General features: G+C 61.8%; 1 protein-coding gene across 3 annotated transcripts in view; it reads right to left on the reverse strand.

Moving 5' to 3' along the window:
• Positions 1-395: 395 nt before the first annotated feature.
• The window catches only part of LOC140716030 (catechol O-methyltransferase A-like), a 51,284-nt gene continuing 25,825 nt past the window's right edge, over positions 396-25,854 (reverse strand). For all 3 annotated transcript variants that reach the window (XM_073028692.1, XM_073028690.1, XM_073028691.1), the window contains exons 4-5: positions 1,482-1,613; positions 396-617 (exon numbers count right to left, since the gene is read on the reverse strand). In XM_073028692.1, coding sequence (XP_072884793.1) covers positions 438-617; positions 1,482-1,613 — 312 coding nt within the window. In that variant the 3' untranslated portion in view covers positions 396-437. The remainder of the gene's footprint in view (positions 618-1,481; positions 1,614-25,854) is intronic.

The raw sequence follows: 25,854 nt of genomic DNA on the forward strand, positions 1-25,854 counted from the left end.
TACTGCCCCTGCCAGAGTGTGACTATCCCTCAGTACTGCCCCTCTTAGTGTGACTCCTCGCTCAGTACTGCCCCTGCCAGAGTGTGACTATCCCTCAGTACTGCTCCTCTTAGTGTGACTCCTCCCTCAATACTGCCCCTGCCAGAGTGTGACTATCCCTCAGTACTGCCCCTCTTAGTGTGACTCCTCGCTCAGTACTGCCCCTGCCAGTGCGACCCCTCCCTCAGTACTGTCTCTCCCTGAGTACTGCCCCCACCCCGCACCGTTCAGTGATTGGAATGCTAGACCTTATGGCTCAGTTGAATTAGTTTCCCAGTTAGAACACGAGACAAAATTTGCACTGTTAGAACAAATAATTAATTAAACTACTGGAAGACATGCATTTGAACGTGGAATTATTTGGAACTTATGTTTATAGAAAGGGTTTGATAAACCCATCAACCGAGGAAAATGGATCTCTCCAGCCCATCTTCAGCTTGAGTATACTCTAAGTGGGACGGGTAGAACTTGCTGTGGTACCGTGAGTTGTGGCGGATATACTCGAGGTAATCTGGCGCCCCTGGGCAAATAACGTTGTCAGCCAGGAGGATTGTTCCCTTTCGAAGCAAGTCACAGTCCTGCAGGTGATAACACCACAAGATCATTAGACATAGGGGAAAAGACAAGCCATTGAGTCTACTCCATCGTTCGATTATAGCTGAATTGTTTTCCCTCTCAACCCCCGTGTCCTCACGAATCAAGAATCCATCAACTCTGCTTTAAATTTACCAAGAGACTTTGTCTCCACAATGAATTCCACAGATTCACCACAGTCTGGCCAAAGAAATCCCTCCTCATCTCCGTTCTAAAGGGTTGTCCTTGTATCCTCCGGTCCTCTCTGGTCCTAGACTCCCCCACCATAGAAAGCATCTTCTCTATATTCCGTCTATCTAGGCCTTTCAATATTAGCGAGTCCCCCCTCATTCTCCTAAACTCCAGCGAGTAGAGCCAAAGTCATCTAATACTCTTGGTATGTTAACTCTTTCAAGGCCAGGATTATTCTGATGAATATCCTCTCCAATAGCAGCATATCCTTTCTTAAATAAGGAGCCCAAAAATGACTCACAGTTCTCAAAGTGTGATCTGACTAAAGCATCAGCATTATATCCTCGCTTTTATATTCCAGACTTATGCTAACGTTGCCTTTACCTTCGCTCACACCCAGGTGATGCTCTGGGTGGCTGGCTGGCCGGGTTGAATGAGTGGCATGAAATGGGAGCAGAGATTTAATCAATGACATTGATCAGTACCCCCGTGCTCGGCTTCCACAGATACATTCCCCAGTACTGCCCACACAGGGACGTCTTCCCCTTCTCTGTCCGCCAATAAACTCCCCAGAGCCCCATCGCTGAGGGGTCGCTAACCTCCTTGGACTACCCGACTGTACGAGCACCACAAGCTCTCTGGAAGCCTCGCTCTGGCAGGCAAACGCAGCTACTTACCTCCAAGAGTTTGGTGTCCCGAGTGTAGCTCTCCTTCCAGTGGTCCAGAAAGACAAAATCCAGCTTCTTCACTGCAAACTTTTCCCGGAGCCGTGGAATCAAGTCCCAGGATGAACCAACGAGAAGCTGCACCTGTAACACAGGGAATTCATGAGCTGGAAACGTTTACATCCCAAACATCCATTGTATCCCAGATAATGGACTACCTGACAGGCAGAGCACAGTTTGTGCAGCTCCAGAGCTGTGCGTCAGACATGGCTCCCTTCCTGTTACCTTGTACATCTCGGACTGTAGATACAACACTGAGTCATGTCATCTGCAGAAATCCTCTGATGATAGTTGGGTGTATAAAGGGAGGACAGGAGGATGAGTATTGTGAACAGCTTCGGGCTCCTCATCTGAAAGATGTGCTGGCATCAGAGAGGGTCCAGAGGAGGTTCACAAGGTGATTCCAGGAACAATAGGGCTATCATGCAAGAAACATTTGATGACCCTGGGTCTGTACTCACTGGAATTTAGAAAGATGAGGGAGGATCTCATTGAAATCTTTAGAATGTTGAAAGGCCCAGACAGAGTGGATGTGGAAAGGATGTTTCCCATGGTGGGGGAGTCTAGGACAAGAGGGCACAGCCTCAGGATAGAGGGGCGCCCTTTCAAATCAGAGATATAGAGAAAGTTCTTCACCCAGAGGATGGTGAATCTGTGGGATTTGTTGCCACATGCAGCTGTGGAGGCCAGATCGTTGGGTGTATTTAAGGCAGAGATTGATAAGTTGTTGATTGGACACGGCATCAAAGGTTACGGGGAGAAGGCCGGAAAAAAAAGATCAGCCTTGATTGAATGGCACAGCAGACTTGATGGGCCAAATGGCCCAATTCTGCTCCTGTGTCTTACGGACTTTGTTGAATGTCGCAAACTGAATCATCTGCAGCTCAACATCAGTACGACAAAGGAGACAGTGATGGACTTTAGGACAACTAAGCCTGCACTGCTCCCTGTTAGTATCGATGGTGTGGACGTGGATGTGATTGGGGACATAACCGGTACGTGGGGGTGCACAATCTGTTCCAGCTGCGACCATCCGGGAAGCGGTACCGCAGCATAAAAGCCAGGACCACCAGGCTCCGGGACAGCTTCTTCCACCAGGCCGTCAGACTGAGGAATTCACGCTGACTCTATATTACATAGATTGTTCTATTTATTATAAATTACTCCGATTGCACGTTGCACATTTAGATGGAGACGTAACATAAATACTTTTACTCCTCGTGTATGTAAAGGATGTAAGAAATAAAGTCAATTCAATTCAAAAACCTGGATGACAGACTTGAGTTGAGCGCCAACGCAGAGCCTGGGGAGACTGACATCCTTTGGAGTATACAGTCTCTCCTTCACATGCCTTCTAGTCAGTGCTTGCCAGTACAGTCTTCTATGGGGTGGTGTGCTGGGGCAATGGCATCAACACGGGTGATGCCAACAGGCGCAATAAACGGATTAGAAAGGCTGGCTCTGTTATAGGAGTCAAACTGGACACTCTGGAGGCTGTGCTAGAACAAAGGACCTTATGGAAAATCCTGGGAATTCTAGACAATATTCCTCACCCTCTTGGCTGAACAGAGGAGCACTTTTAGTAATAGACTGAGATGACTGTGCTGCCCCAAAGAATGCTACATGAAGTAAATCTTACCCTTGGCTAATAGGCTCTATAGCCGGGGAAGTGATGACACCCACCCCTCCCGTTAGGTTGTTATTAATCTCTGTTTAGCTCTGTTATGAGTGATGAACATACCTGATGGACAATGGGGTGCAGAGTTAACCATTCCCAACCCCCCTCCTGAGAACTACGAACTATTGCTGTTGTTATGCTGCTCATGAGAGAGAGATAAAGCCCAGACAAGAACATCTGCTACAGATAAGAGGGGGAGAGAGACTGTTGATTAACTGTATTATGTCTTCTACAAGGATTATTTACCTTCTACTACTTTGCTCGTTAACATTCCTCAGGAGATAGCAGGAGTGGCCTGATTTGATGGACACGGTCGTTCAGAGTTGATGGACAGCTGAGACCCCGTGAGTGGGGATAAAATACAGGTCTGGAGAGACACCCTTCAGACACACCAGTGGACACTGACTGAGTGTTGGGAACCCACAGGAAGGTGGGGGCTTCGGAGACCGAATCAGGAGATCGGTCAGCAAAGCTCACAGTGTTACAGCAGGACCGGTGTGGTCTTGTGTGTGTGTCCACTCATGCCAGAGTGACGAGTCCACCACAGAAGAACGGTCTAGCTGAAGACCAGAGGGGTCATAACTGAATGGCCACAACGACACGACGGATTAAGAAAGCAAAGGAAGGTTTGGCTGCTGTAGCTGTTACCTCTCTCTCTCTCTCTCTCTCTCTCTCTCTCTCCCCAACGATTTCAACACAACAACCATAACCACCTCAGCATTTATGAACTGAACTCTATACTTCCCTATGACAATTCATTTACCCCTAGACATCGATAGAGCTTGTTTATTATTGATTATTATTATTCCTACACTTTTAGGTTTATTACTGTTGACTTGTTTTATATGTATATTTGCATTTTTGATATTGTATTGTGTAGTTTACTAATAAACACCTTTAGTTTGGTACCACCAGACTCCAACGGATTCTTCTTTCTCTGCTGGTCAGACACCCAGTTACGGGGTACGTAACACCTCTATCAATTGCAGACACCCGACCATCACTTCACATCTGGACGGTGTGAATGGGCACCCACATTACTGTAAAATATTACCAGACTGAGCAGACTTACCAAACCTTGTAATCTTCGACTAATAAATCTTGTACATTTTATTTTTAAGGTAACTTACTTTTTTTTATTCCTTCTCTTCTAATATTTGTATATCTGTTCACTTGTAATGCCAGTGTGACGCTGTAATTTCCTTTGGGATCAATAAAGTATCTATCTTTCTGTTTATCTATCAAACAAACTACTCAATTAACTCTCCAGTGCCAAATGGATAGAGACAGCCTGCTATTTTTTTAATCCTTTAATTATCATTACCGTACATTAATATAGCAAAACAGTGTTTCTCTGGGGCCAAGTTTCAAAGCACAGTACCCACGGCACACAGCTTGTTTGTTCATTATGTGCCATGTTGGCGATCACGGTCTTTCCATCACCATGATTGTTCTTGGCAAGTTTCTCTACAGCGTGGTTTGCCATTGCCTTCTTCTAGGCAGTAAATTTGCAAGGCAGGTTTCCCCAGCCATTGTCAATGCTTTGCAGAGATTGTCTGCCTGGTGTCAGTGGTCACATAACCAGCTGCTCATATGACCATCCACCACCTGCTCCCATGGCTTTGTGTGGCCCAGACAAGGGGGCAATCACTTGCCCAAGGGTGACCTGCAGGCTAGTGATAGGAAATGTCTTACAAGTCCTTTGGTAGAGACACGCATCACCATCCCACCACCCAGTACATGAATATAGCCAAACAAATCAACATTCCTCTGGAGCCAAGGTGGAAAAGACATTACCAATAGCACGCAGCACAGAAGACACCGCACTAAAAGCACAAATGGTTACCATTTCAGAAAAACGTACAGTCAGAAGGAGAGAATAAATTAGTGTAGCCAAAGCCCCTGAGTTATCCTGGTCCAGCTTGTCCTTAGGACAATGAACAGAAACAGGCCCTTTGGCCCACAATTCTAGACGTAGGGGCAGAATTAGGCTGTTTTAGAGCAGTTTGATCGGTGAGGACTGGCGTACTTCGACGAGACTGGCTCTGCGGCCTGCAGTCGGCTAGCGGAGCCGAACGGAGTACCCCTGGTTGGACGTTTGATGTTCCACGTGTCGCTTGCTCACTCTTTGCCATTCGCGCAATTTGTTCTTTTGTTGTGCATTGGGTGATTGTTGGTTTTTTTTAGGGACGGGTTCCATGGTGTCTGTTTTGCAGCTGCCTGCAGGAGGACGAATCTCAGACTCGTATTCTGTACACACACTTCGATAATAAATATACACACTTCGAATCTTTGACTGTCTGTCTGCAACGTCTCCTCTGCAGTTACTAACTGAGATCCCGTCGGGAGAATGGCATTCAGCGAGAAAGGCCTACAGCATTCCTGCGCTCTGCCACAGATCAGACTCGAGGACCGAGAGCCGCGTAGGAAACCACAGCTGAACGGCCCAACATTGCTGGAGGTGACTTGTTGGTAAGGGAAGAAGACCCAACAATGGACAGTAACTCCACCCCCACCCCTCCACCGTGTGTGAGCATGCAAACACACCTGACGTCACCCTCCATCTGTGCAGCCACTCCGCAAAGCTAGGGGGAAGAAACCAGGAACGAGCAGGAGCCACAGGAGCAAAGTGGCCACAGGTGAACAAAGCAGAAGCTGGATGTGGATCCTAGAGCACGAGACAAGCTTAGCTCGTTTGGAGGCTTCCTCTTCGAGGACGTAGCGATAGATTCGGTGACCTCAAGCAGGTTGCTGCTCCAAGAGACAAGGGAAGAGGGGAGAAGGACACAGAGCAGACGGCACGAAGGTGGAAGAACCGGAAGAAAGCAGCACAGGAGGAGAAGGTGGGCTTGAAGCTGTTGTGGAACAAAGTGAAGCTGAAGCTGGCCAGACTGCGAAGGGCAGAGCACGTCAGTAAGCACAGGAGAGAGACAGAGAGAGCTTCTTCAAAAGAGCCGGAAGCCTCCAAAGTGGAACTGGCACAGTACGGTCATGTGCAGTGATCCAGCAAGGAAAACTTCCCTTGGATCACCTGGGAATGTTCCATGTCCTGGCCCTCCAACTGTCCTGAATGTCACCTCCCCCACCAAGCTAAGTGAAGTCATCGAGAAGGCAAGATCCTCATTAGCACCAGGTCCAAACAGAATCCCTTACAAGCTCGACAAAAACTGCCCCTGTGCACTAAAGATCCTGTGGAATCTAATGAGAACTGCCTGGTAAAGCCAACATATCCCACCAGAGTGGGAGAGAGCCGTGGCAGTACTCGTCCCCAAACAGCAGAACTCCAGTTCCGTCAACCAGTTCAGGAGCATTCTGCACTGCTGAATGTCCAGGGGAAAATTTTCTCTACTGTGGCTAAGACAATGACCAGCTACCTCATGGGCAATGGATACATTGACACGAGCTGCCAGAAGATAGGAGATCCAGGCTTCCTGGGATGCGTGGACCAAGCATCATTGACATGGGACCAGATCCAATGACCCAAGCTTGAGAAAAGTGACTTACATGTAGGCGTGGCTGGATCTTGTGAATGCCTGTGAATCTGTGCCTCACCAAACATCGACTTTGCAACAAAGTTCTTTACATTCATTCTGGTTTCTCATTACTTCAATGATGGGCTTCTCTTGCCGAGACTGTACAACGGGGTGGCAGTGGCTCAAAGTAGGCATTGCAATGGGGTGTTTCATCTCTCCTATCCTGTGTGGCCATTGGGATCATCCGAACTGGAACAAGGCAGCTGACTGGTGAGACAGAGACCCTCCTCCCACTGAGCAGCTACATGGGTGATGTTAGAAGCACCCTTCAGACGGGTACACACTCAAGAAAGCTGCTGAAGAGGCTGGACGAGCTCGTGACATGGGCAAGAGCTCTCGAAGAGCAAGCCCCCAAGTCGCGAAGCCTATCCCTCTGAAAAGGGGTCAGAAGTGACATCACCTTTGCTGTGGGGACGAGGAAATCCCATTGTTGACCAAACAGCCCATTAAAGCTTTGGGAAGCAGTACAACACGGATCTCTGACAGGCAAATGGGAAAAGTAGCACAGAAACAGTTCACAGAGGGCCTGGCCAGAATCGACCAGAGACACTACCCAGAAAGACTAAAGTGTGGTGGTACCAGTTCACACTGAACCAAAGGGCTTTGTGTAAAATTCCCTCATCAACAGCAAGCAGGATGGGATGGATAGCTAACTTGCACATCTGGGAACGACTGGGTCTGCCGTGGTGTTTCTCAGACGCTGGCCCCTTCGGGAAGAACACGTTGCAGCTGCCACTGAGATCCATCGGCCTGGGGACCAGGCAGGATAAATCCGACTGGTAATTGAGCTGAGGGAGTCTACTGTCCCGCTGGTGAGGAACGCCAATGCCCTAATCCATACGGGCTGTAAACAGAGAGCTCCAGCTGAAGCGGGCCATCGGCAGGCTGCAAAACCAAGAGGTTTGTCAGCAGGGTCCGTGCTGGACTTTGATGGGGGAAGGCAGCGCGTTAGCGGTCCAAGGCCTCAAAAGAAAGGACTTCCGGGCCTACGTGCCCTGCGGAATAGGATGAGCCACGTCGAATAGGACCTCTGGGTCTACGAGCCACGCTGCCTAGCAACCACCGGCAACCCCCGATTTCACCTTAACCTAATTGTGGGACAATTTCATAACCAATATGTCTTTGGACCACGGGAGGAAACCAGAGCCCCCAGGGAACACCACCACATTCCACAAGAGTGCTTACAGAGGATGCTGGATTAAAGTCTGACCTCCGACGTCCCGAGCTGTAACAGCAAACGCACTAACTGCTACGCAACCATGGTGCGTGTTCAGCCAGATGCTCCTCGGGATCTCAGTCTCTCTAACCCTGTAGAGCCCGCTATATATACCCTAGTAAATTCCTACACCCCACCCCGTCTTTGCAGTAGTTACCACCCCTAGACTCCTTCATATCTTTGTGACCCCTTCCCCCGTCCCTGTGATACCCCCTCCCGTCCCTACACCCCCCATTTCTGTGACCTGCTCCAGCCCCTACACCCTCCCTGTCTCTGTGACCCACTCCCTCCCCTACCACCCCTCCATATTTCTGTGACCCCCGCCCCGTCTCTGTGATGCACTCCCCTACAACCCTCCGTTTCTGTAACCCCCTCACTCCCCTACAACCCTCCACGTCTGTAACCCCCTCACTCCCCTACAACCCTCCACGTCTGTAACCCCCTCACTCCCCTACAACCCTCCACATCTGTAACCACCTCACTCCCCTACAACCCTCCCTGCCTCTGTGATCCCCTTCCTCTACACCGCTCCCCAATGGTGACCCCTTCCCTCCCCTACTCTGTGACCCACACCCTCCCCTACAACACTCCAGTCTCTGTCACCCCCTGGGGCCATACCCCCCAGTCTCCATCACTCCCCCGTGGCCACTATCCCCCAGTCTCTGTCACCCCCCCGGCCCCTATCCCCCAGTCTCTGTCACCCCCCGCGGCCCCTACCCCACCCCCAGTCTCTGTCACCCCCCGCGGCCCCTATCCCCCAGTCTCTGTCACCCCCTGCGGCCTCTACCCCACCCCCAGTCTCTGTCACCCCCCCCCGGCCCCTATCCCCCAGTCTCTGTCACCCCCCTGGCCCCTATCCCCCAGTCTCTGTCACCCCCTGCGGCCTCTACCCCACCCCCAGTCTCTGTCACCCCCCCCCGGCCCCTATCCCCCAGTCTCTGTCACCCCCCCCCAGCCCCTATCCCCCAGTCTCTGTCACCCCCCCGGCCCCTATTCCCCAGTCTCCGTCATCCCCCCGGCCCCTATCACCCCAGTCTCTGTCATCCCCCCGGCCCCTATTCCCCAGTCTCCGTCACCCCCCCGGCCCCTATCACCCCAGTCTCTGTCACCCCCCCCGGCCCCTATCCCCCAGTCTCCGTCATCCCCCCGGCCCCTATCCCCCAGTCTCTGTCACCCCCCCGGCCCCTACCCCCCCAGTCTCAGTCACCCCCGGCCCCTATCACCCCAGTCTCAGTCACCCCCCGGCCCCTATCACCCCAGTCTCTGTCACCCCCCCGGCCCCTATTCCCCAGTCTCCGTCATCCCCCCGGCCCCTATCACCCCAGTCTCTGTCACCCCCCCCCGGCCCCTATCCCCCAGTCTCTGTCACCCCCCGCGGCCCCTATCCCCCAGTCTCTGTCACCCCCCGCGGCCCCTACCCCACCCCAGTCTCTGTCACCCCCCGCGGCCCCTATCCCCCAGTCTCTGTCACCCCCCCCGGCCCCTATCCCCAGTCTCTGTCACCCCCCTGGCCCCTATTCCCCAGTCTCTGTCACCCCCCGGCCCCTATCACCCCAGTCTCTGTCACCCCCCCGGCCCCTATCACCCCAGTCTCTGTCACCCCCCCGGCCCCTATCACCCCAGTCTCTGTCACCCCCCCGGCCCCTATCCCCCCAGTCTCCGTCATCCCCCCGGCCCCTATTCCCCAGTCTCTGTCACCCCCCCGGCCCCTATTCCCCAGTCTCTGTCACCCCCCCGGCCCCTATTCCCCAGTCTCTGTCACCCCCGGCCCCTATCCCAGCTCTGCCCGCCCCTATCCCCAGTCTCTGTCACCCCCCCTGGCCCCTATCCCCCAGTCTCTGTCACCCCCCCCCCCGGCCCCTATCACCCCAGTCTCTGTCACCCCCCGGCCCCTATCACCCCAGTCTCTGTCACCCCCCCGGCCCCTATCACCCCAGTCTCCGTCACCCCCCCGGCCCCTATCCCCCAGTCTCCGTCACCCCCCCGGCCCCTATCCCCCAGTCTCTGTCACCCCCCCGGCCCCTATCCCCCAGTCTCCGTCATCCCCCCGGCCCCTATCACCCCAGTCTCTGTCACCCCCCCCGGCCCCTATTCCCCAGTCTCTGTCACCCCCCTGGCCCCTATCCCCCCAGTCTCTGTCACCCCCCGCGACCCCTACCACCCCCAGTCTCTGTCACCCCCCCGGCCCCTATCCCCCCAGTCTCTGTCACCCCCTGCGGCCTCTACCCCACCCCAGTCTCTGTCACCCCCCGCGGCCCCTATCCCCCAGTCTCTGTCACCCCCCGCGGCCCCTATCCCCCCAGTCTCTGTCACCCCCTGCGGCCTCTACCCCACCCCCAGTCTCTGTCACCCCCCGCGGCCCCTACCCCACCCCCAGTCTCTGTCACCCCCCCCGGCCCCTATCCCCCAGTCTCTGTCACCCCCTGCGGCCTCTACCCCACCCCAGTCTCTGTCACCCCCCCCCGGCCCTTGTCCCCCCAGTCTCTGTCACCCCCCCGGCCCCTACCCCACCCCCAGTCTCTGTCACCCCCCGCGGCCCCTATCCCCCAGTCTCTGTCACCCCCTGCGGCCTCTACCCCACCCCCAGTCTCTGTCACCCCCCGCGGCCCCTACCCCACCCCCAGTCTCTGTCACCCCCCCCGGCCCCTACCCCACCCCCAGTCTCTGTCACCCCCCGCGGCCCCTACCCCACCCCCAGTCTCTGTCACCCCCCCGGCCCTTGTCCCCCAGTCTCTGTCACCCCCCGCGGCCCCTACCCCACCCCCAGTCTCTGTCACCCCCCCGGCCCTTGTCCCCCCAGTCTCTGTCACCCCCCGCGGCCCCTACCCCACCCCCAGTCTCTGTCACCCCCCCCCCGGCCCTTGTCCCCCCAGTCTCTGTCACCCCCCTGGCCCCTATCCCCCAGTCTCTGTCACCCCCCCCCGGCCCTTGTCCCCCCAGTCTCTGTCACCCCCCGCGGCCCCTACCCCACCCCCAGTCTCTGTCACCCCCCCGGCCCCTATCCCCCAGTCTCTGTCACCCCCCCGCGGCCCCTATCCCCCAGTCTCTGTCACCCCCCGCGGCCCCTACCCCCCCAGTCTCTGTCACCCCCCTGGCCCCTATTCCCCAGTCTCTGTCACCCCCCCCGGCCCCTATCCCCCCAGTCTCTGTCACCCCCCCGGCCCCTATCCCCCCAGTCTCTGTCACCCCACTGGCCCCTATCCCCCAGTCTCTGTCACCCCCCCTGGCCCCTATCCCCCCAGTCTCTGTCACCCCCCCGCGACCCCTACCCCTGAGTCACTGTAACCCGCCGCAGCCCCTATCCCCCAGTCTCTGTCACCCCCCGCGGCCCCTACCCCACCCCCAGTCTCTGTCACCCCCCCCCGGCCCTTGTCCCCCCAGTCTCTGTCACCCCCCGCGGCCCCTATCCCCCCAGTCTCTGTCACCCCCCGCGGCCCCTACCCCACCCCCAGTCTCTGTCACCCCCCCCCGGCCCTTGTCCCCCCAGTCTCTGTCACCCCCCCGCGGCCCTACCCCACCCCCAGTCTCTGTCACCCCCCTGGCCCCTATCCCCCCAGTCTCTGTCACCCCCTGGCCCCTATCCCCCCAGTCTCTGTCAACCCCCGCGGCCCCTACCCCACCCCCAGTCTCTGTCACCCCCCCCCGGCCCTTGTCCCCCCAGTCTCTGTCACCCCCCGCGGCCCCTACCCACCCCCCAGTCTCTGTCACCCCCCCGGCCCCTATCCCCCAGTCTCCGTCACCCCCCCGCGGCCCCTATCCCCCCAGTCTCTGTCACCCCCCCGCGACCCCTACCCCCCAGTCTCTGTCACCCCCCCGCGACCCCTATCCCCCAGTCTCTGTCACCCCCCGCGGCCCCCTATCCCCCAGTCTCTGTCACCCCCCCGCGACCCCTACCCCCCAGTCTCTGTCACCCCCTGCGGCCTCTACCCCACCCCCAGTCTCTGTCACCCCCCCGCGACCCCTACCCCCCAGTCTCTGTCACCCCCCCGCGACCCCTATCCCCCAGTCTCTGTCACCCCCCGCGGCCCCTATCCCCCAGTCTCTGTCACCCCCTGCGGCCCCTACCCCACCCCCAGTCTCTGTCACCCCCCGCGGCCCCTATCCCCCAGTCTCTGTCACCCCCCGCGGCCCCTACCCCACCCCCAGTCTCTGTCACCCCCCCCGGCCCCTATCCCCCAGTCTCTGTCACCCCCTGCGGCCTCTACCCCACCCCCAGTCTCTGTCACCCCGCGGCCCCTATCCCCCAGTCTCTGTCACCCCCTGCGGCCTCTACCCCCCAGTCTCCATCACTCCCCCGTGGAGCCTATCCCCCAGTCTCCATCACTCCCCCGTGGCCCCTATCCCCCAGTCTGTCACCCCCTGCAGCCCCTATACCCGTCTCCATCATCCCTTGCAGGCCCCTACCCCACCCCCAGTCTCTGTCACCCGGCCCCTTGTCCCCCCAGTCTCCATCACACCCCCCTGGCCCCTATTCCCCAGTCTCCGTCACCCCCCCGGCCCCTATTCCCCAGTCTCCGTCACCCCCCCGGCCCCTATTCCCCAGTCTCTGTCACCCCCCCCGGCCCCTATTCCCCAGTCTCTGTCACCCCCTGGCCCCTATTCCCCAGTCTCTGTCACCCCCCCCCGGCCCTTGTCCCCCAGTCTCCGTCACACCCCCCGTGGCCCCTATCCCCCAGTCTCTGTCACCCCCCGGCCCCTATCCCCCCAGTCTCTGTCACCCCCCCCTCTCCCCCCGGCCCTATCCCCCAGTCTCTGTCACCCCACTGGCCCCTATCCCCCAGTCTCTGTCACCCCCCCTGGCCCCTATCCCCCCAGTCTCTGTCACCCCCCGCGACCCCTACCCCTGAGTCACTGTAACCCGCCGCAGCCCCTATCCCCCAGTCTCTGTCACCCCCCGCGGCCCCTACCCCACCCCCAGTCTCTGTCACCCCCCCGGCCCCTATCCCCCAGTCTCTGTCACCCCCCCGCGGCCCCTATCCCCCAGTCTCTGTCACCCCCCGCGGCCCCTACCCCCCCAGTCTCTGTCACCCCCCTGGCCCCTATTCCCCAGTCTCTGTCACCCCCCCGGCCCCTATCCCCCCAGTCTCTGTCACCCCCCCGGCCCCTATCCCCCCAGTCTCTGTCACCCCACTGGCCCCTATCCCCCAGTCTCTGTCACCCCCACTGGCCCCTATCCCCCAGTCTCTGTCACCCCCCGCGGCCCCTACCCCACCCCCAGTCTCTGTCACCCCCCCCCGGCCCTTGTCCCCCCAGTCTCTGTCACCCCCCGCGGCCCCTATCCCCCCAGTCTCTGTCACCCCCCGCGGCCCCTACCCCACCCCCAGTCTCTGTCACCCCCCCCCGGCCCTTGTCCCCCCAGTCTCTGTCACCCCCCGCGGCCCCTACCCCACCCCCAGTCTCTGTCACCCCCCTGGCCCCTATCCCCCCAGTCTCTGTCACCCCTGGCCCCTATCCCCCCAGTCTCTGTCAACCCCCGCGGCCCCTACCCCACCCCCAGTCTCTGTCACCCCCCCCCGGCCCTTGTCCCCCCAGTCTCTGTCACCCCCCGCGGCCCCTACCCCACCCCCAGTCTCTGTCACCCCCCCGGCCCCTATCCCCCAGTCTCCGTCACCCCCCCGCGGCCCCTATCCCCCCAGTCTCTGTCACCCCCCGCGACCCCTACCCCCCAGTCTCTGTCACCCCCCCCGCGACCCCCCTATCCCCCAGTCTCTGTCACCCCCCGCGGCCCCTATCCCCCAGTCTCTGTCACCCCCTGCGGCCTCTACCCCACCCCCAGTCTCTGTCACCCCCCGCGGCCCCTACCCCACCCCCAGTCTCTGTCACCCCCCGCGGCCCCTATCCCCCAGTCTCTGTCACCCCCCGCGACCCCTACCCCCCAGTCTCTGTCACCCCCTGCGGCCTCTACCCCACCCCCAGTCTCTGTCACCCCCCCGCGACCCCCTACCCCCCAGTCTCTGTCACCCCCCCGCGACCCCTATCCCCCAGTCTCTGTCACCCCCCGCGGCCCCCTATCCCCCAGTCTCTGTCACCCCCTGCGGCCCCCTACCCCACCCCCAGTCTCTGTCACCCCCCGCGGCCCCTATCCCCCAGTCTCTGTCACCCCCCGCGGCCCCTACCCCACCCCCAGTCTCTGTCACCCCCCCCCGGCCCCTATCCCCAGTCTCTGTCACCCCCTGCGGCCTCTACCCCACCCCCAGTCTCTGTCACCCCCGCGGCCCCTATCCCCCAGTCTCTGTCACCCCCTGCGGCCTCTACCCCCCAGTCTCCATCACTCCCCCGTGGAGCCTATCCCCCAGTCTCCATCACTCCCCCGTGGCCCCTATCCCCCAGTCTGTCACCCCCTGCAGCCCCTATACCCGTCTCCATCATCCCTTGCAGCCCCTACCCCACCCCCAGTCTCTGTCACCCGGCCCTTGTCCCCCCAGTCTCCATCACACCCCCCTGGCCCCTATTCCCCAGTCTCTGTCATCCCCCTGGCCCCTATCCCCCAGTCTCCGTCATCCCCCTGGCCCCTATTCCCCAGTCTCCGTCACCCCCCCCCGGCCCCTATTCCCCAGTCTCCGTCACCCCCCCCGGCCCCTATTCCCCAGTCTCTGTCACCCCCCCGGTCCCTATTCCCCAGTCTCTGTCACCCCCTGGCCCCTATTCCCCAGTCTCTGTCACCCCCCCCGGCCCTTGTCCCCCCAGTCTCCGTCACACCCCCCGTGGCCCCTATCCCCCAGTCTCTGTCACCCCCCCGGCCCCTATCCCCCCAGTCTCTGTCACCCCCCGGCCCCTATCCCCCCAGTCTCTGTCACCCCACTGGCCCCTATCCCCCAGTCTCTGTCACCCCCCCTGGCCCCTATCCCCCCAGTCTCTGTCACCCCCCGCGACCCCTACCCCTGAGTCACTGTAACCCGCCGCAGCCCCTATCCCCCAGTCTCTGTCACCCCCCGTGGCCCCTACCCCACCCCCAGTCTCTGTCACCCCCCCGGCCCCTATCCCCCAGTCTCTGTCACCCCCCGCGGCCCCTATCCCCCAGTCTCTGTCACCCCCCGCGGCCCCTACCCCCCCAGTCTCTGTCACCCCCCTGGCCCCTATTCCCCAGTCTCTGTCACCCCCCCGGCCCCTATCCCCCAGTCTCTGTCACCCCCCCCGGCCCCTATCCCCCCAGTCTCTGTCACCCCACTGGCCCCTATCCCCCCCAGTCTCTGTCACCCCCCCTGGCCCCTATCCCCCAGTCTCTGTCACCCCCCCTGGCCCCTATCCCCCCAGTCTCTGTCACCCCCCCTGGCCCCTATCCCCCAGTCTCTGTCACCCCCCCTGGCCCCTATCCCCCCAGTCTCTGTCACCCCCCGCGACCCCTACCCCTGAGTCACTGTAACCCGCCGCAGCCCCTATCCCCCAGTCTCTGTCACCCCCCGCGGCCCCTATCACCCCAGTCTCTGTCACCCCCCCCGGCCCTTGTCCCCCAGTCTCTGTCACCCCCCCCCGGCCCTTGTCCCCCCAGTCCTCTGTCACCCCCCGCGGCCCCTACCCCACCCCCAGTCTCTGTCACCCCCCCCCGGCCCTTGTCCCCCCAGTCTCTGTCACCCCCCGCGGCCCCTACCCCACCCCCAGTCTCTGTCACCCCCCCCCGGCCCTTGTCCCCCCAGTCTCTGTCACCCCCCGCGGCCCCTATCCCCCCAGTCTCTGTCACCCCCCGCGGCCCCTACCCCACCCCCAGTCTCTGTCACCTCCCCCCGGCCCTTGTCCCCCCAGTCTCTGTCACCCCCCGCGGCCCCTACCCCACCCCCAGTCTCTGTCACCCCCCTGGCCCCTATCCCCCCAGTCTCTGTCACCCCCTGGCCCCTATCCCCCCAGTCTCTGTCAACCCCCGCGGCCCCTACCCCACCCCCAGTCTCTGTCACCCCCCCCCGGCCCTTGTCCCCCCAGTCTCTGTCACCCCCCGCGGCCCCTACCCCACCCCCAGTCTCTGTCACACCCCCGGCCCCTATCCCCCAGTCTCTGTCACCCCCCGCGGCCCCTATCCCCCAGTCTCTGTCACCCCCTGCGGCCTCGACCCCACCCCCAGTCTCTGTCACCCCCCGCGGCCCCTACCCCCACCCCCAGTTCTCTGTCACCCCCCGCGGCCCCTATCCCCCAGTCTCTGTCACCCCCTGCGGCCTCTACCCCACCCCCAGTCTCTGTCACCCCCCCCGGCCCCTATCCCCCAGTCTCTGTCACCCCCCGCGGCCCCTACCCCACCCCCAGTCTCTGTCACCCCCCCGGCCCCTATCCCCCAGTCTCTGTCACCCCCTGCGGCCTCTACCCCACCCCCAGTCTCTGTCACCCCCGCGGCCCCTATCCCCCAGTCTCTGTCACCCCCTGCGGCCTCTACCCCCCAGTCTCCATCACTCCCCCGTGGACCCTATCCCCCAGTCTCCATCACTCCCCCGTGGCCCCTATCCCCCAGTCTGTCACCCCCTGCAGCCCCTACACCCGTCTCCATCATCCCTTGCAGCCCCTACCCCACCCCCAGTCTCTGTCACCCGGCCCTTGTCCCCCCAGTCTCCATCACACCCCCCTGGCCCCTATCCCCCAGTCTCCGTCATCCCCCTGGCCCCTATTCCCCAGTCTCCGTCACCCCCCCCGGCCCCTATTCCCCAGTCTCCGTCACCCCCCCGGCCCCTATTCCCCAGTCTCTGTCACCCCCCCGGCCCCTATTCCCCAGTCTCCGTCACCCCCCCCGGCCCCTATTCCCCAGTCTCTGTCACCCCCTGGCCCCTATTCCCCAGTCTCTGTCACCCCCCCCCGGCCCTTGTCCCCCCAGTCTCCATCACACCCCCCGTGGCCCCTATCCCCCAGTCTCTGTCACCCCCCCCGGCCCCTATCCCCCCAGTCTCTGTCACCCCCCCGGCCCCTATCCCCCCAGTCTCTGTCACCCCACTGGCCCCTATCCCCCAGTCTCTGTCACCCCCCCTGGCCCCTATCCCCCAGTCTCTGTCACCCCCCTGGCCCCTATCCCCCCAGTCTCTGTCACCCCCCGCGACCCCTACCCCTGAGTCACTGTAACCCGCCGCAGCCCCTATCCCCCAGTCTCTGTCACCCCCCGCGGCCCCTACCCCACCCCCAGTCTCTGTCACCCCCCGCGGCCCCTACCCCACCCCCAGTCTCTGTCACCCCCCCGGCCCCTATCCCCCAGTCTCTGTCACCCCCCGCGGCCCCTATCCCCCAGTCTCTGTCACCCCCCGCGGCCCCTACCCCCCCAGTCTCTGTCACCCCCCTGGCCCCTATTCCCCAGTCTCTGTCACCCCCCCCGGCCCCTATTCCCCAGTCTCCGTCACCCCCCCCCGGCCCCTATTCCCCAGTCTCTGTCACCCCCCCCGGCCCCTATTCCCCAGTCTCTGTCACCCCCCCCCCCGGCCCTTGTCCCCCCAGTCTCCATCACACCCCCCGTGGCCCCTATCCCCCAGTCTCTGTCACCCCCCCGGCCCCTATCCCCCCAGTCTCTGTCACCCCCCCGGCCCCTATCCCCCCAGTCTCTGTCACCCCACTGGCCCCTATCCCCCAGTCTCTGTCACCCCCCCTGGCCCCTATCCCCCAGTCTCTGTCACCCCCCGCGACCCCTACCCCCAGTCTCCGTCACCCCCCGCGGCCCCTACCCCACCCCCAGTCTCTGTCACACCCCCGGCCCCTATCCCCCAGTCTCTGTCACCCCCCGCGGCCCCTATCCCCCAGTCTCTGTCACCCCCCGCGGCCCCTACCCCCCCAGTCTCTGTCACCCCCCTGGCCCCTATTCCCCAGTCTCTGTCACCCCCCCGGCCCCTATCCCCCAGTCTCTGTCACCCCCCCGGCCCCTATCCCCCCAGTCTCTGTCACCCCCACTGGCCCCTATCCCCCAGTCTCTGTCACCCCCCCTGGCCCCTATCCCCCCAGTCTCTGTCACCCCCCGCGACCCCTACCCCTGAGTCACTGTAACCCGCCGCAGCCCCTATCCCCCAGTCTCTGTCACCCCCCGCGGCCCCTACCCCACCCCCAGTCTCTGTCACCCCCCCCCGGCCCTTGTCCCCCCAGTCTCTGTCACCCCCCGCGGCCCCTATCCCCCCAGTCTCTGTCACCCCCCGCGGCCCCTACCCCACCCCCAGTCTCTGTCACCCCCCCCCCGGCCCTTGTCCCCCCAGTCTCTGTCACCCCCCCGCGGCCCCTACCCCACCCCCAGTCTCTGTCACCCCCCTGGCCCCTATCCCCCCAGTCTCTGTCACCCCCCTGGCCCCTATCCCCCCAGTCTCTGTCAACCCCCGCGGCCCCTACCCCCACCCCCAGTCTCTGTCACCCCCCCCCGGCCCTTGTCCCCCCAGTCTCTGTCACCCCCCGCGGCCCCTACCCCACCCCCAGTCTCTGTCACCCCCCCGGCCCCTATCCCCCAGTCTCTGTCACCCCCCGCGGCCCCTATCCCCCAGTCTCTGTCACCCCCCGCGGCCCCTACCCCCCCAGTCTCTGTCACCCCCCTGGCCCCTATTCCCCCAGTCTCTGTCACCCCCCCCGGCCCCTATCCCCCCAGTCTCTGTCACCCCCCCGGCCCCTATCCCCCCAGTCTCTGTCACCCCACTGGCCCCTATCCCCCAGTCTCTGTCACCCCCCTGGCCCCTATCCCCCCAGTCTCTGTCACCCCCCGCGACCCCTACCCCTGAGTCACTGTAACCCGCCGCAGCCCCTATCCCCCAGTCTCTGTCACCCCCCGCGGCCCCTACCCCACCCCCAGTCTCTGTCACCCCCCCCCGGCCCTTGTCCCCCCAGTCTCTGTCACCCCCCCGCGGCCCCTATCCCCCCAGTCTCTGTCACCCCCCGCGGCCCCTACCCCACCCCAGTCTCTGTCACCCCCCCCCGGCCCTTGTCCCCCCAGTCTCTGTCACCCCCCGCGGCCCCTACCCCACCCCCAGTCTCTGTCACCCCCTGGCCCCTATCCCCCCAGTCTCTGTCACCCCCTGGCCCCTATCCCCCCAGTCTCTGTCAACCCCCGCGGCCCCTACCCCACCCCCAGTCTCTGTCACCCCCCCCCCGGCCCTTGTCCCCCAGTCTCTGTCACCCCCCGCGGCCCCTACCCCACCCCCAGTCTCTGTCACCCCCCCAGCCCCTATCCCCCAGTCTCTGTCACCCCCCGCGGCCCCTATCCCCCAGTCTCTGTCACCCCCTGCGGCCTCTACCCCACCCCCAGTCTCTGTCACCCCCCGCGGCCCCTACCCCACCCCCCAGTCTCTGTCACCCCCCGCGGCCCCTATCCCCCAGTCTCTGTCACCCCCTGCGGCCTCTACCCCACCCCCAGTCTCTGTCACCCCCCCGGCCCCTATCCCCCAGTCTCTGTCACCCCCCGCGGCCCCTACCCCACCCCCAGTCTCTGTCACCCCCCCGGCCCCTATCCCCCAGTCTCTGTCACCCCCTGCGGCCTCTACCCCACCCCCAGTCTCTGTCACCCCCGCGGCCCCTATCCCCCAGTCTCTGTCACCCCCTGCGGCCTCTACCCCCCAGTCTCCATCACTCCCCCGTGGACCCTATCCCCCAGTCTCCATCACTCCCCCGTGGCCCCTATCCCCCGGTCTGTCACCCCCTGCAGCCCCTATACCCGTCTCCATCATCCCTTGCAGCCCCTACCCCACCCCCAGTCTCTGTCACCCGGCCCTTGTCCCCCCAGTCTCCATCACACCCCCCTGGCCCCTATTCCCCAGTCTCTGTCATCCCCCTGGCCCCTATCCCCCAGTCTCCGTCATCCCCCTGGCCCCTATTCCCCAGTCTCCGTCACCCCCCCGGCCCCTATTCCCCAGTCTCCGTCACCCCCCCGGCCCCTATTCCCCAGTCTCTGTCACCCCCCCGGCCCCTATTCCCCAGTCTCCGTCACCCCCCCCGGCCCCTATTCCCCAGTCTCTGTCACCACCCTGGCCCCTATTCCCCAGTCTCTGTCACCCCCCCCCGGCCCTTGTCCCTCCAGTCTCCATCACACCCCCCGTGGCCCCTATCCCCAGTCTCTGTCACCCCCCCCGGCCCCTATCCCCCCAGTCTCTGTCACCCCCCCGGCCCCTATCCCCCCAGTCTCTGTCACCCCCCTGGCCCCTATCCCCCCAGTCTCTGTCACCCCCCGCGACCCCTACCCCTGAGTCACTGTAACCCGCCGCAGCCCCTATCCCCCAGTCTCTGTCACCCCCCGCGGCCCCTACCCCACCCCCAGTCTCTGTCACCCCCCCCCCGGCCCTTGTCCCCCCAGTCTCTGTCACCCCCCGCGGCCCCTATCCCCCCAGTCTCTGTCACCCCCCGCGGCCCCTACCCCACCCCCAGTCTCTGTCACCCCCCCCCGGCCCTTGTCCCCCAGTCTCTGTCACCCCCGCGGCCCCTACCCCACCCCCAGTCTCTGTCACCCCCCCTGGCCCCTATCCCCCAGTCTCTGTCACCCCCTGGCCCCTATCCCCCCAGTCTCTGTCAACCCCCGCGGCCCCTACCCCACCCCCAGTCTCTGTCACCCCCCCCGGCCCTTGTCCCCCCAGTCTCTGTCACCCCCCGCGGCCCCTACCCCACCCCCAGTCTCTGTCACCCCCCCGGCCCCTATCCCCCAGTCTCTGTCACCCCCCGCGGCCCCTATCCCCCAGTCTCTGTCACCCCCTGCGGCCTCTACCCCACCACCAGTCTCTGTCACCCCCCGCGGCCCCTACCCCACCCCCAGTCTCTGTCACCCCCCGCGGCCCCTATCCCCCAGTCTCTGTCACCCCCTGCGGACTCTACCCCCACCCCCAGTCTCTGTCACCCCCCCGGCCCCTATCCCCCAGTCTCTGTCACCCCCCGCGGCCCCTACCCCACCCCCAGTCTCTGTCACCCCCCCGGCCCCTATCCCCCAGTCTCTGTCACCCCCTGCGGCCTCTACCCCACCCCCAGTCTCTGTCACCCCCCGCGGCCCCTATCCCCCAGTCTCTGTCACCCCCTGCGGCCTCTACCCCCCAGTCTCCATCACTCCCCCGTGGACCCTATCCCCCAGTCTCCATCACTCCCCCGTGGCCCCTATCCCCCAGTCTGTCACCCCCTGCAGCCCCTATACCCCCATCCATCATCCCTTGCAGCCCCTACCCCACCCCAGTCTCTGTCACCCGGCCCTTGTCCCCCAGTCTCCATCACACCCCCCTGGCCCCTATTCCCCAGTCTCTGTCATCCCCCTGGCCCCTATCCCCCAGTCTCCGTCATCCCCCTGGCCCCTATTCCCCAGTCTCCGTCACCCCCCCGGCCCCTATTCCCCAGTCTCCGTCACCCCCCCGGCCCCTATTCCCCAGTCTCTGTCACCCCCCCGGCCCCTATTCCCCAGTCTCCGTCATCCCCCTGGCCCCTATCCCCCCAGTCTCAGTCACCCCCCCGGCCCCTATTCCCCAGTCTCCATCATCCCCCTGGCCCCTATCCCCCCAGTCTCAGTCACCCCCCCTGGCCCCTATTCCCCAGTCTCTGTCATCCCCCCGGCCCCTATCACCCCAGTCTCCGTCATCCCCCTGGCCCCTATCCCCCCAGTCTCAGTCACCCCCCCTGGCCCCTATTCCCCAGTCTCTGTCATCCCCCCGGCCCCTATCACCCCAGTCTCAGTCACCCCCCCTGGCCCCTATTCCCCAGTCTCTGTCACCCCCCCCGGCCCCTATCACCCAGTCTCCGTCACCCCCCCGGCCCCTATTCCCCAGTCTCCGTCATCCCCCTGGCCCCTATACCCCAGTCTCTGTCATCCCCCTGGCCCCTATCACCCCAGTCTCCGTCACCCCCCCCGGCCCCTATCACCCCAGTCTCTGTCATCCCCCCCGGCCCCTATCACCCCAGTCTCCGTCACCCCCCCGGCCCCTATCCCCCAGTCTCCGTCATCCCCCCGGCCCCTATTCCCCAGTCTCCGTCATCCCCCTGGCCCCTATTCCCCAGTCTCCGTCATCCAACCGGCCCCTATCACCCCAGTCTCTGTCATCCACCTGGCCCCTATTCCCCAGTCTCTGTCACCCCCCCGGCCCCTATTCCCCAGTCTCCGTCATCCCCCCGGCCCCTATCACCCCAGTCTCTGTCATCCCCCTGGCCCCTATTCCCCAGTCTCCGTCACCCCCCCGGCCCCTATTCCCCAGTCTCCGTCACCCCCCCGGCCCCTATCCCCCAGTCTCCGTCATCCCCCCGGCCCCTATTCCCCAGTCTCCGTCATCCCCCTGGCCCCTATTCCCCAGTCTCCGTCATCCCCCCGGCCCCTATCACCCCAGTCTCTGTCATCCCCCTGGCCCCTATTCCCCAGTCTCCGTCACCCCCCTGGCCCCTATCCCCCAGTCTCTGTCATCCCCCTGGCCCCTATTCCCCAGTCTCCGTCACCCCCCCGGCCCCTATCCCCCAGTCTCCGTCATCCCCCTGGCCCCTATCCCCCAGTCTCCGTCACCCCCCCGGCCCCTATCACCCCAGTCTCTGTCACCCCCCCCGGCCCCTATTCCCCAGTCTCCGTCACCCCCCCGGCCCCTATCACCCCAGTCTGTCACCCCCTGCAGCTCCTATCCCCGTCTCCATCATCCCTTGCAGCCCCTACCCCACCCCCAGTCTCTGTCACCCCCCCCCAGGCCCCTACCCCCCCAGTCTCCGTCATCCCCCCGGCCCCTATCACCCCAGTCTCTGTCATCCCCCTGGCCCCTATTCCCCAGTCTCCGTCACCCCCCTGGCCCCTATCACCCCAGTCTGTCACCCCCTGCAGCTCCTATCCCCGTCTCCATCATCCCTTGCAGCCCCTACCCCACCCCCAGTCTCTGTCACCCCCCCCAGGCCCCTACCCCCCCAGTCTCTGTCACCCCCCCAGGCCCCTACCCCCCCAGTCTCTGTCACCCCCCTGGCCCCTATTCCCCAGTCTCTGTCACCCCCCGCGGCCCCTACCACCCCCAGTCTCTGTCACCCCCCGCGGCCCCTATCCCCCAGTCTCTGTCACCCCCCGCGGCCCCTACCCCCCCAGTCTCTGTCACCCCCCTGGCCCCTATCCCCCCAGTCTCTGTCACCCCACTGGCCCCTATCCCCCAGTCTCTGTCACCCCCCGCGGCCCCTATCCCCCAGTCTCTGTCACCCCCCTGGCCCCTATCCCCCCAGTCTCTGTCACCCCCCTGGCCCCTATCCCCCCAGTCTCTGTCACCCCCCGCGACCCCTACCCCTGAGTCACTGTAACCCGCCGCGGCCCCTATCCCCCAGTCTCTGTCACCCCCTGCGGCCCCTACCCCCCCCCAGTCTCTGTCACCCCCTGCGGCCCCTACCCCCCTATCCCCCAGTCTCTGTCACCCCCCTGCGGCCCCTACCCCCCCCCCAGTCTCTGTCACCCCCCGCGGCCCCTTTCCCCCACTCCCTGCGACCAAACACGGGACCATGGTAGTGTATCGGTTATCGCAACGCGATTACAGCTCAGAGCGCCAGAGTTCGGTCCTGGTGCCCTCTGTAAGACAGTTTGTGCTTTCTTGCCTGGTTTTCTCTGTGTGCTCCGGTTTCCTCCCACCTGTTGGTTCGTAGGTCTGGACATAACGCTGACGTGGGGGGCTGGAAAACCCGCTTCCACGCTGTATCTCTAGCTAGATAAATCCCTTCTCCCTGGAATCGAGGTAGCATACGACAATGACAAGCTAGGGATGGTCTCCATCGAGGTTTAAGATGACACTGGTGAAGAGCAGTGATGAGTTTATGGTAGCAAATAAACCATGAATTAATCACACCTTTTCTCAGGTGCGATCAGTGCATCAGGTGACCTGTAACCTCCCTATCGGAGTTGAACCTGCTTGACCCTGGCATTTTTGTGGTACAAGCTGTGGTCTCGAAAGTGCAGGATGGTTGTGGCGTGGTGAGTACGGGCTGAATCGAGGCGGTGAGGCCCAGGCCCGGGATTGGAGAACGTGCCAATATCTGGCCTTTGCTGGAGCAGATTTGGAAGCCGTTTGATGTGGCACGGTCGAGGCGGCGGGGTCTGGGAGCGAAGGTGACCCACCTTTGGGCCGTTTAACTGCCGGGCTAGACTGAAAATGTCAGAGGGCCTTGAGGTTTACTCGTCTCTGAGCTGAATGAGGCTGTGGCCTGCAATGAACAGGCCCGCGGGCCGGCTGTAGCGATGACTGGCTTCGTGGCTGTGGACTCACTTCCGTGAACCTCAGTTCCTAACGGTACCTGCTGTTCGGAGAATCTGGGATTTTCTTCCTGCACGTTGGGTGTTTGAGCATCTTCTTCTAATGGCTTCTGTTGGGTTCCTTTTGTTTTGTGGCTGTCTGTAAGGAGGCGGATTCTAAGGGGCTGTGGAATTGTAACACCTATACATTATACCTACTTGGATAATAAATGAACTCCAAAGGTGCAGCTCAGATCTACGTACGGTAGTTGTTATTTAGTTTGCTAGGGGTAGTTTTGGGGACAGCGAGGGGAGTTAGGGGACAGATTAGTGTTTAGTGTTACGTTCCCCAGTAACCGGGTGACTTATCAGCAAAGATAGAGAGGTCCGCTGAGCCTGGTGCTACTATTTTCAAACGTTTTTATTTATAAAGGGGCACAAACGTATGGTTAATACAAAACATTCAGATCATATACGTCGTCACGACTCAATCTAAAGCACAGGTATAGTAATAATCAATCAGAAATAAGCTCTATCGTTGTCTAGGGGTAATGTATATATTGTTCGCTGTATATCTGAAAGTCTCTTGCGGCCACTGCAGTCCCACCAGCTGCCGTCCATTGTGGTGTCGCGTTGGTGCACTTTTGTTAGAAAGAGAGAGAGAGAGAATTGAATGAAACAGTTACCCGACAGGTTTTCCAACCTGTGGGAGTTCGGTTCTTCGGAAGTCTCGTTGGGGAATGGACTCTCATCTGTGGCCTCCCCTGTAGCTAAGCCGTTCTTCCGTGGTGAGGTCGCCAATCCCAGGCAAGGAAAAGACGCACACGAACCCCACCACCGGCTGTCGCTATCAAAACGCTGTCGCAGGATCTCAAGCGCGTCTACTGGTGCGTCTGAGGCCCCGCCTCGGCAGCCCACCTTTTATCTGGACTGGCAGGGTTGTAGATGGGGGGGGCGAGGCAATCCTTCCCCCATCGCCCATCTCACATTGCCCTGAGAGTTTGCAGTAGTAGGCCAGTTCTTTATTCCACAAAGGTGTCTCCCAAGACAATGGCTATGTCCAAGGCTTTTGTCTTGCTGAGCGACTAGCCCACATTCCAAACCGTAAGGCTCTCTCTCTCTCTCTCTCTCGCGATTCTCACAAAGGAGGGGGCTGAGGTCACTCAGATCTATGTAGTTGTTATTTAGTTTGCTAGGGGTAGTTTTGGGGACAGCGAGGGGAGTTAGGGGACAGATTAGGGACAGGGAATCGAAGGGACTGAACAGTCGTGCATTGCTGCTGTGATCTGCGTTAAACAGACTCGCTTCGTGGATGCTTTCATTGCTTACATGGTTTGTTTCCTCTGCACAGTCGGTGTTTGACTGTCTGTTAAATGGGTTCTTTTGCGTCTTTGTTTTGCCTGTAAGGAGACAGATCTCTGGGTTGCATACATACTTCGACAATAAATGCCCTTTGAACCGGAGGTCAGGCTGGAGAAGATTTGTTTTGTTCAGAGATGGGGTGCGGAACAGGCTGTGCCACCCAGCAACCCCCAATGTTACCGCTACCTTAATAACGGGACCATTTACAATGATCAGATTTACTAACTTTGGACCGTGGGAGGAAACCGGAGGCCCAGGTATTCCACAGGGAGAACGTACTGACCCTTCACAGAGGGCACCGGGACTGAACTCTGAACTCCGACGTCCCGAGCTGACCGCTACGCTACCACGGTAACCCCAGACCCCGCTTCACGTTCGAAGGCCAGTGTCATGGACGTGGGACTTTACAGGGAGGCAGGAGAGGGGCCTGTTCTGTACTTGTTGCTTGGTCACGCAGTACGTTCTGTTAC

This window comes from Hemitrygon akajei, chromosome 24, assembly GCF_048418815.1.
Source record: "Hemitrygon akajei chromosome 24, sHemAka1.3, whole genome shotgun sequence".
In the NCBI taxonomy this organism is placed as follows: domain Eukaryota; kingdom Metazoa; phylum Chordata; class Chondrichthyes; order Myliobatiformes; family Dasyatidae; genus Hemitrygon; species Hemitrygon akajei.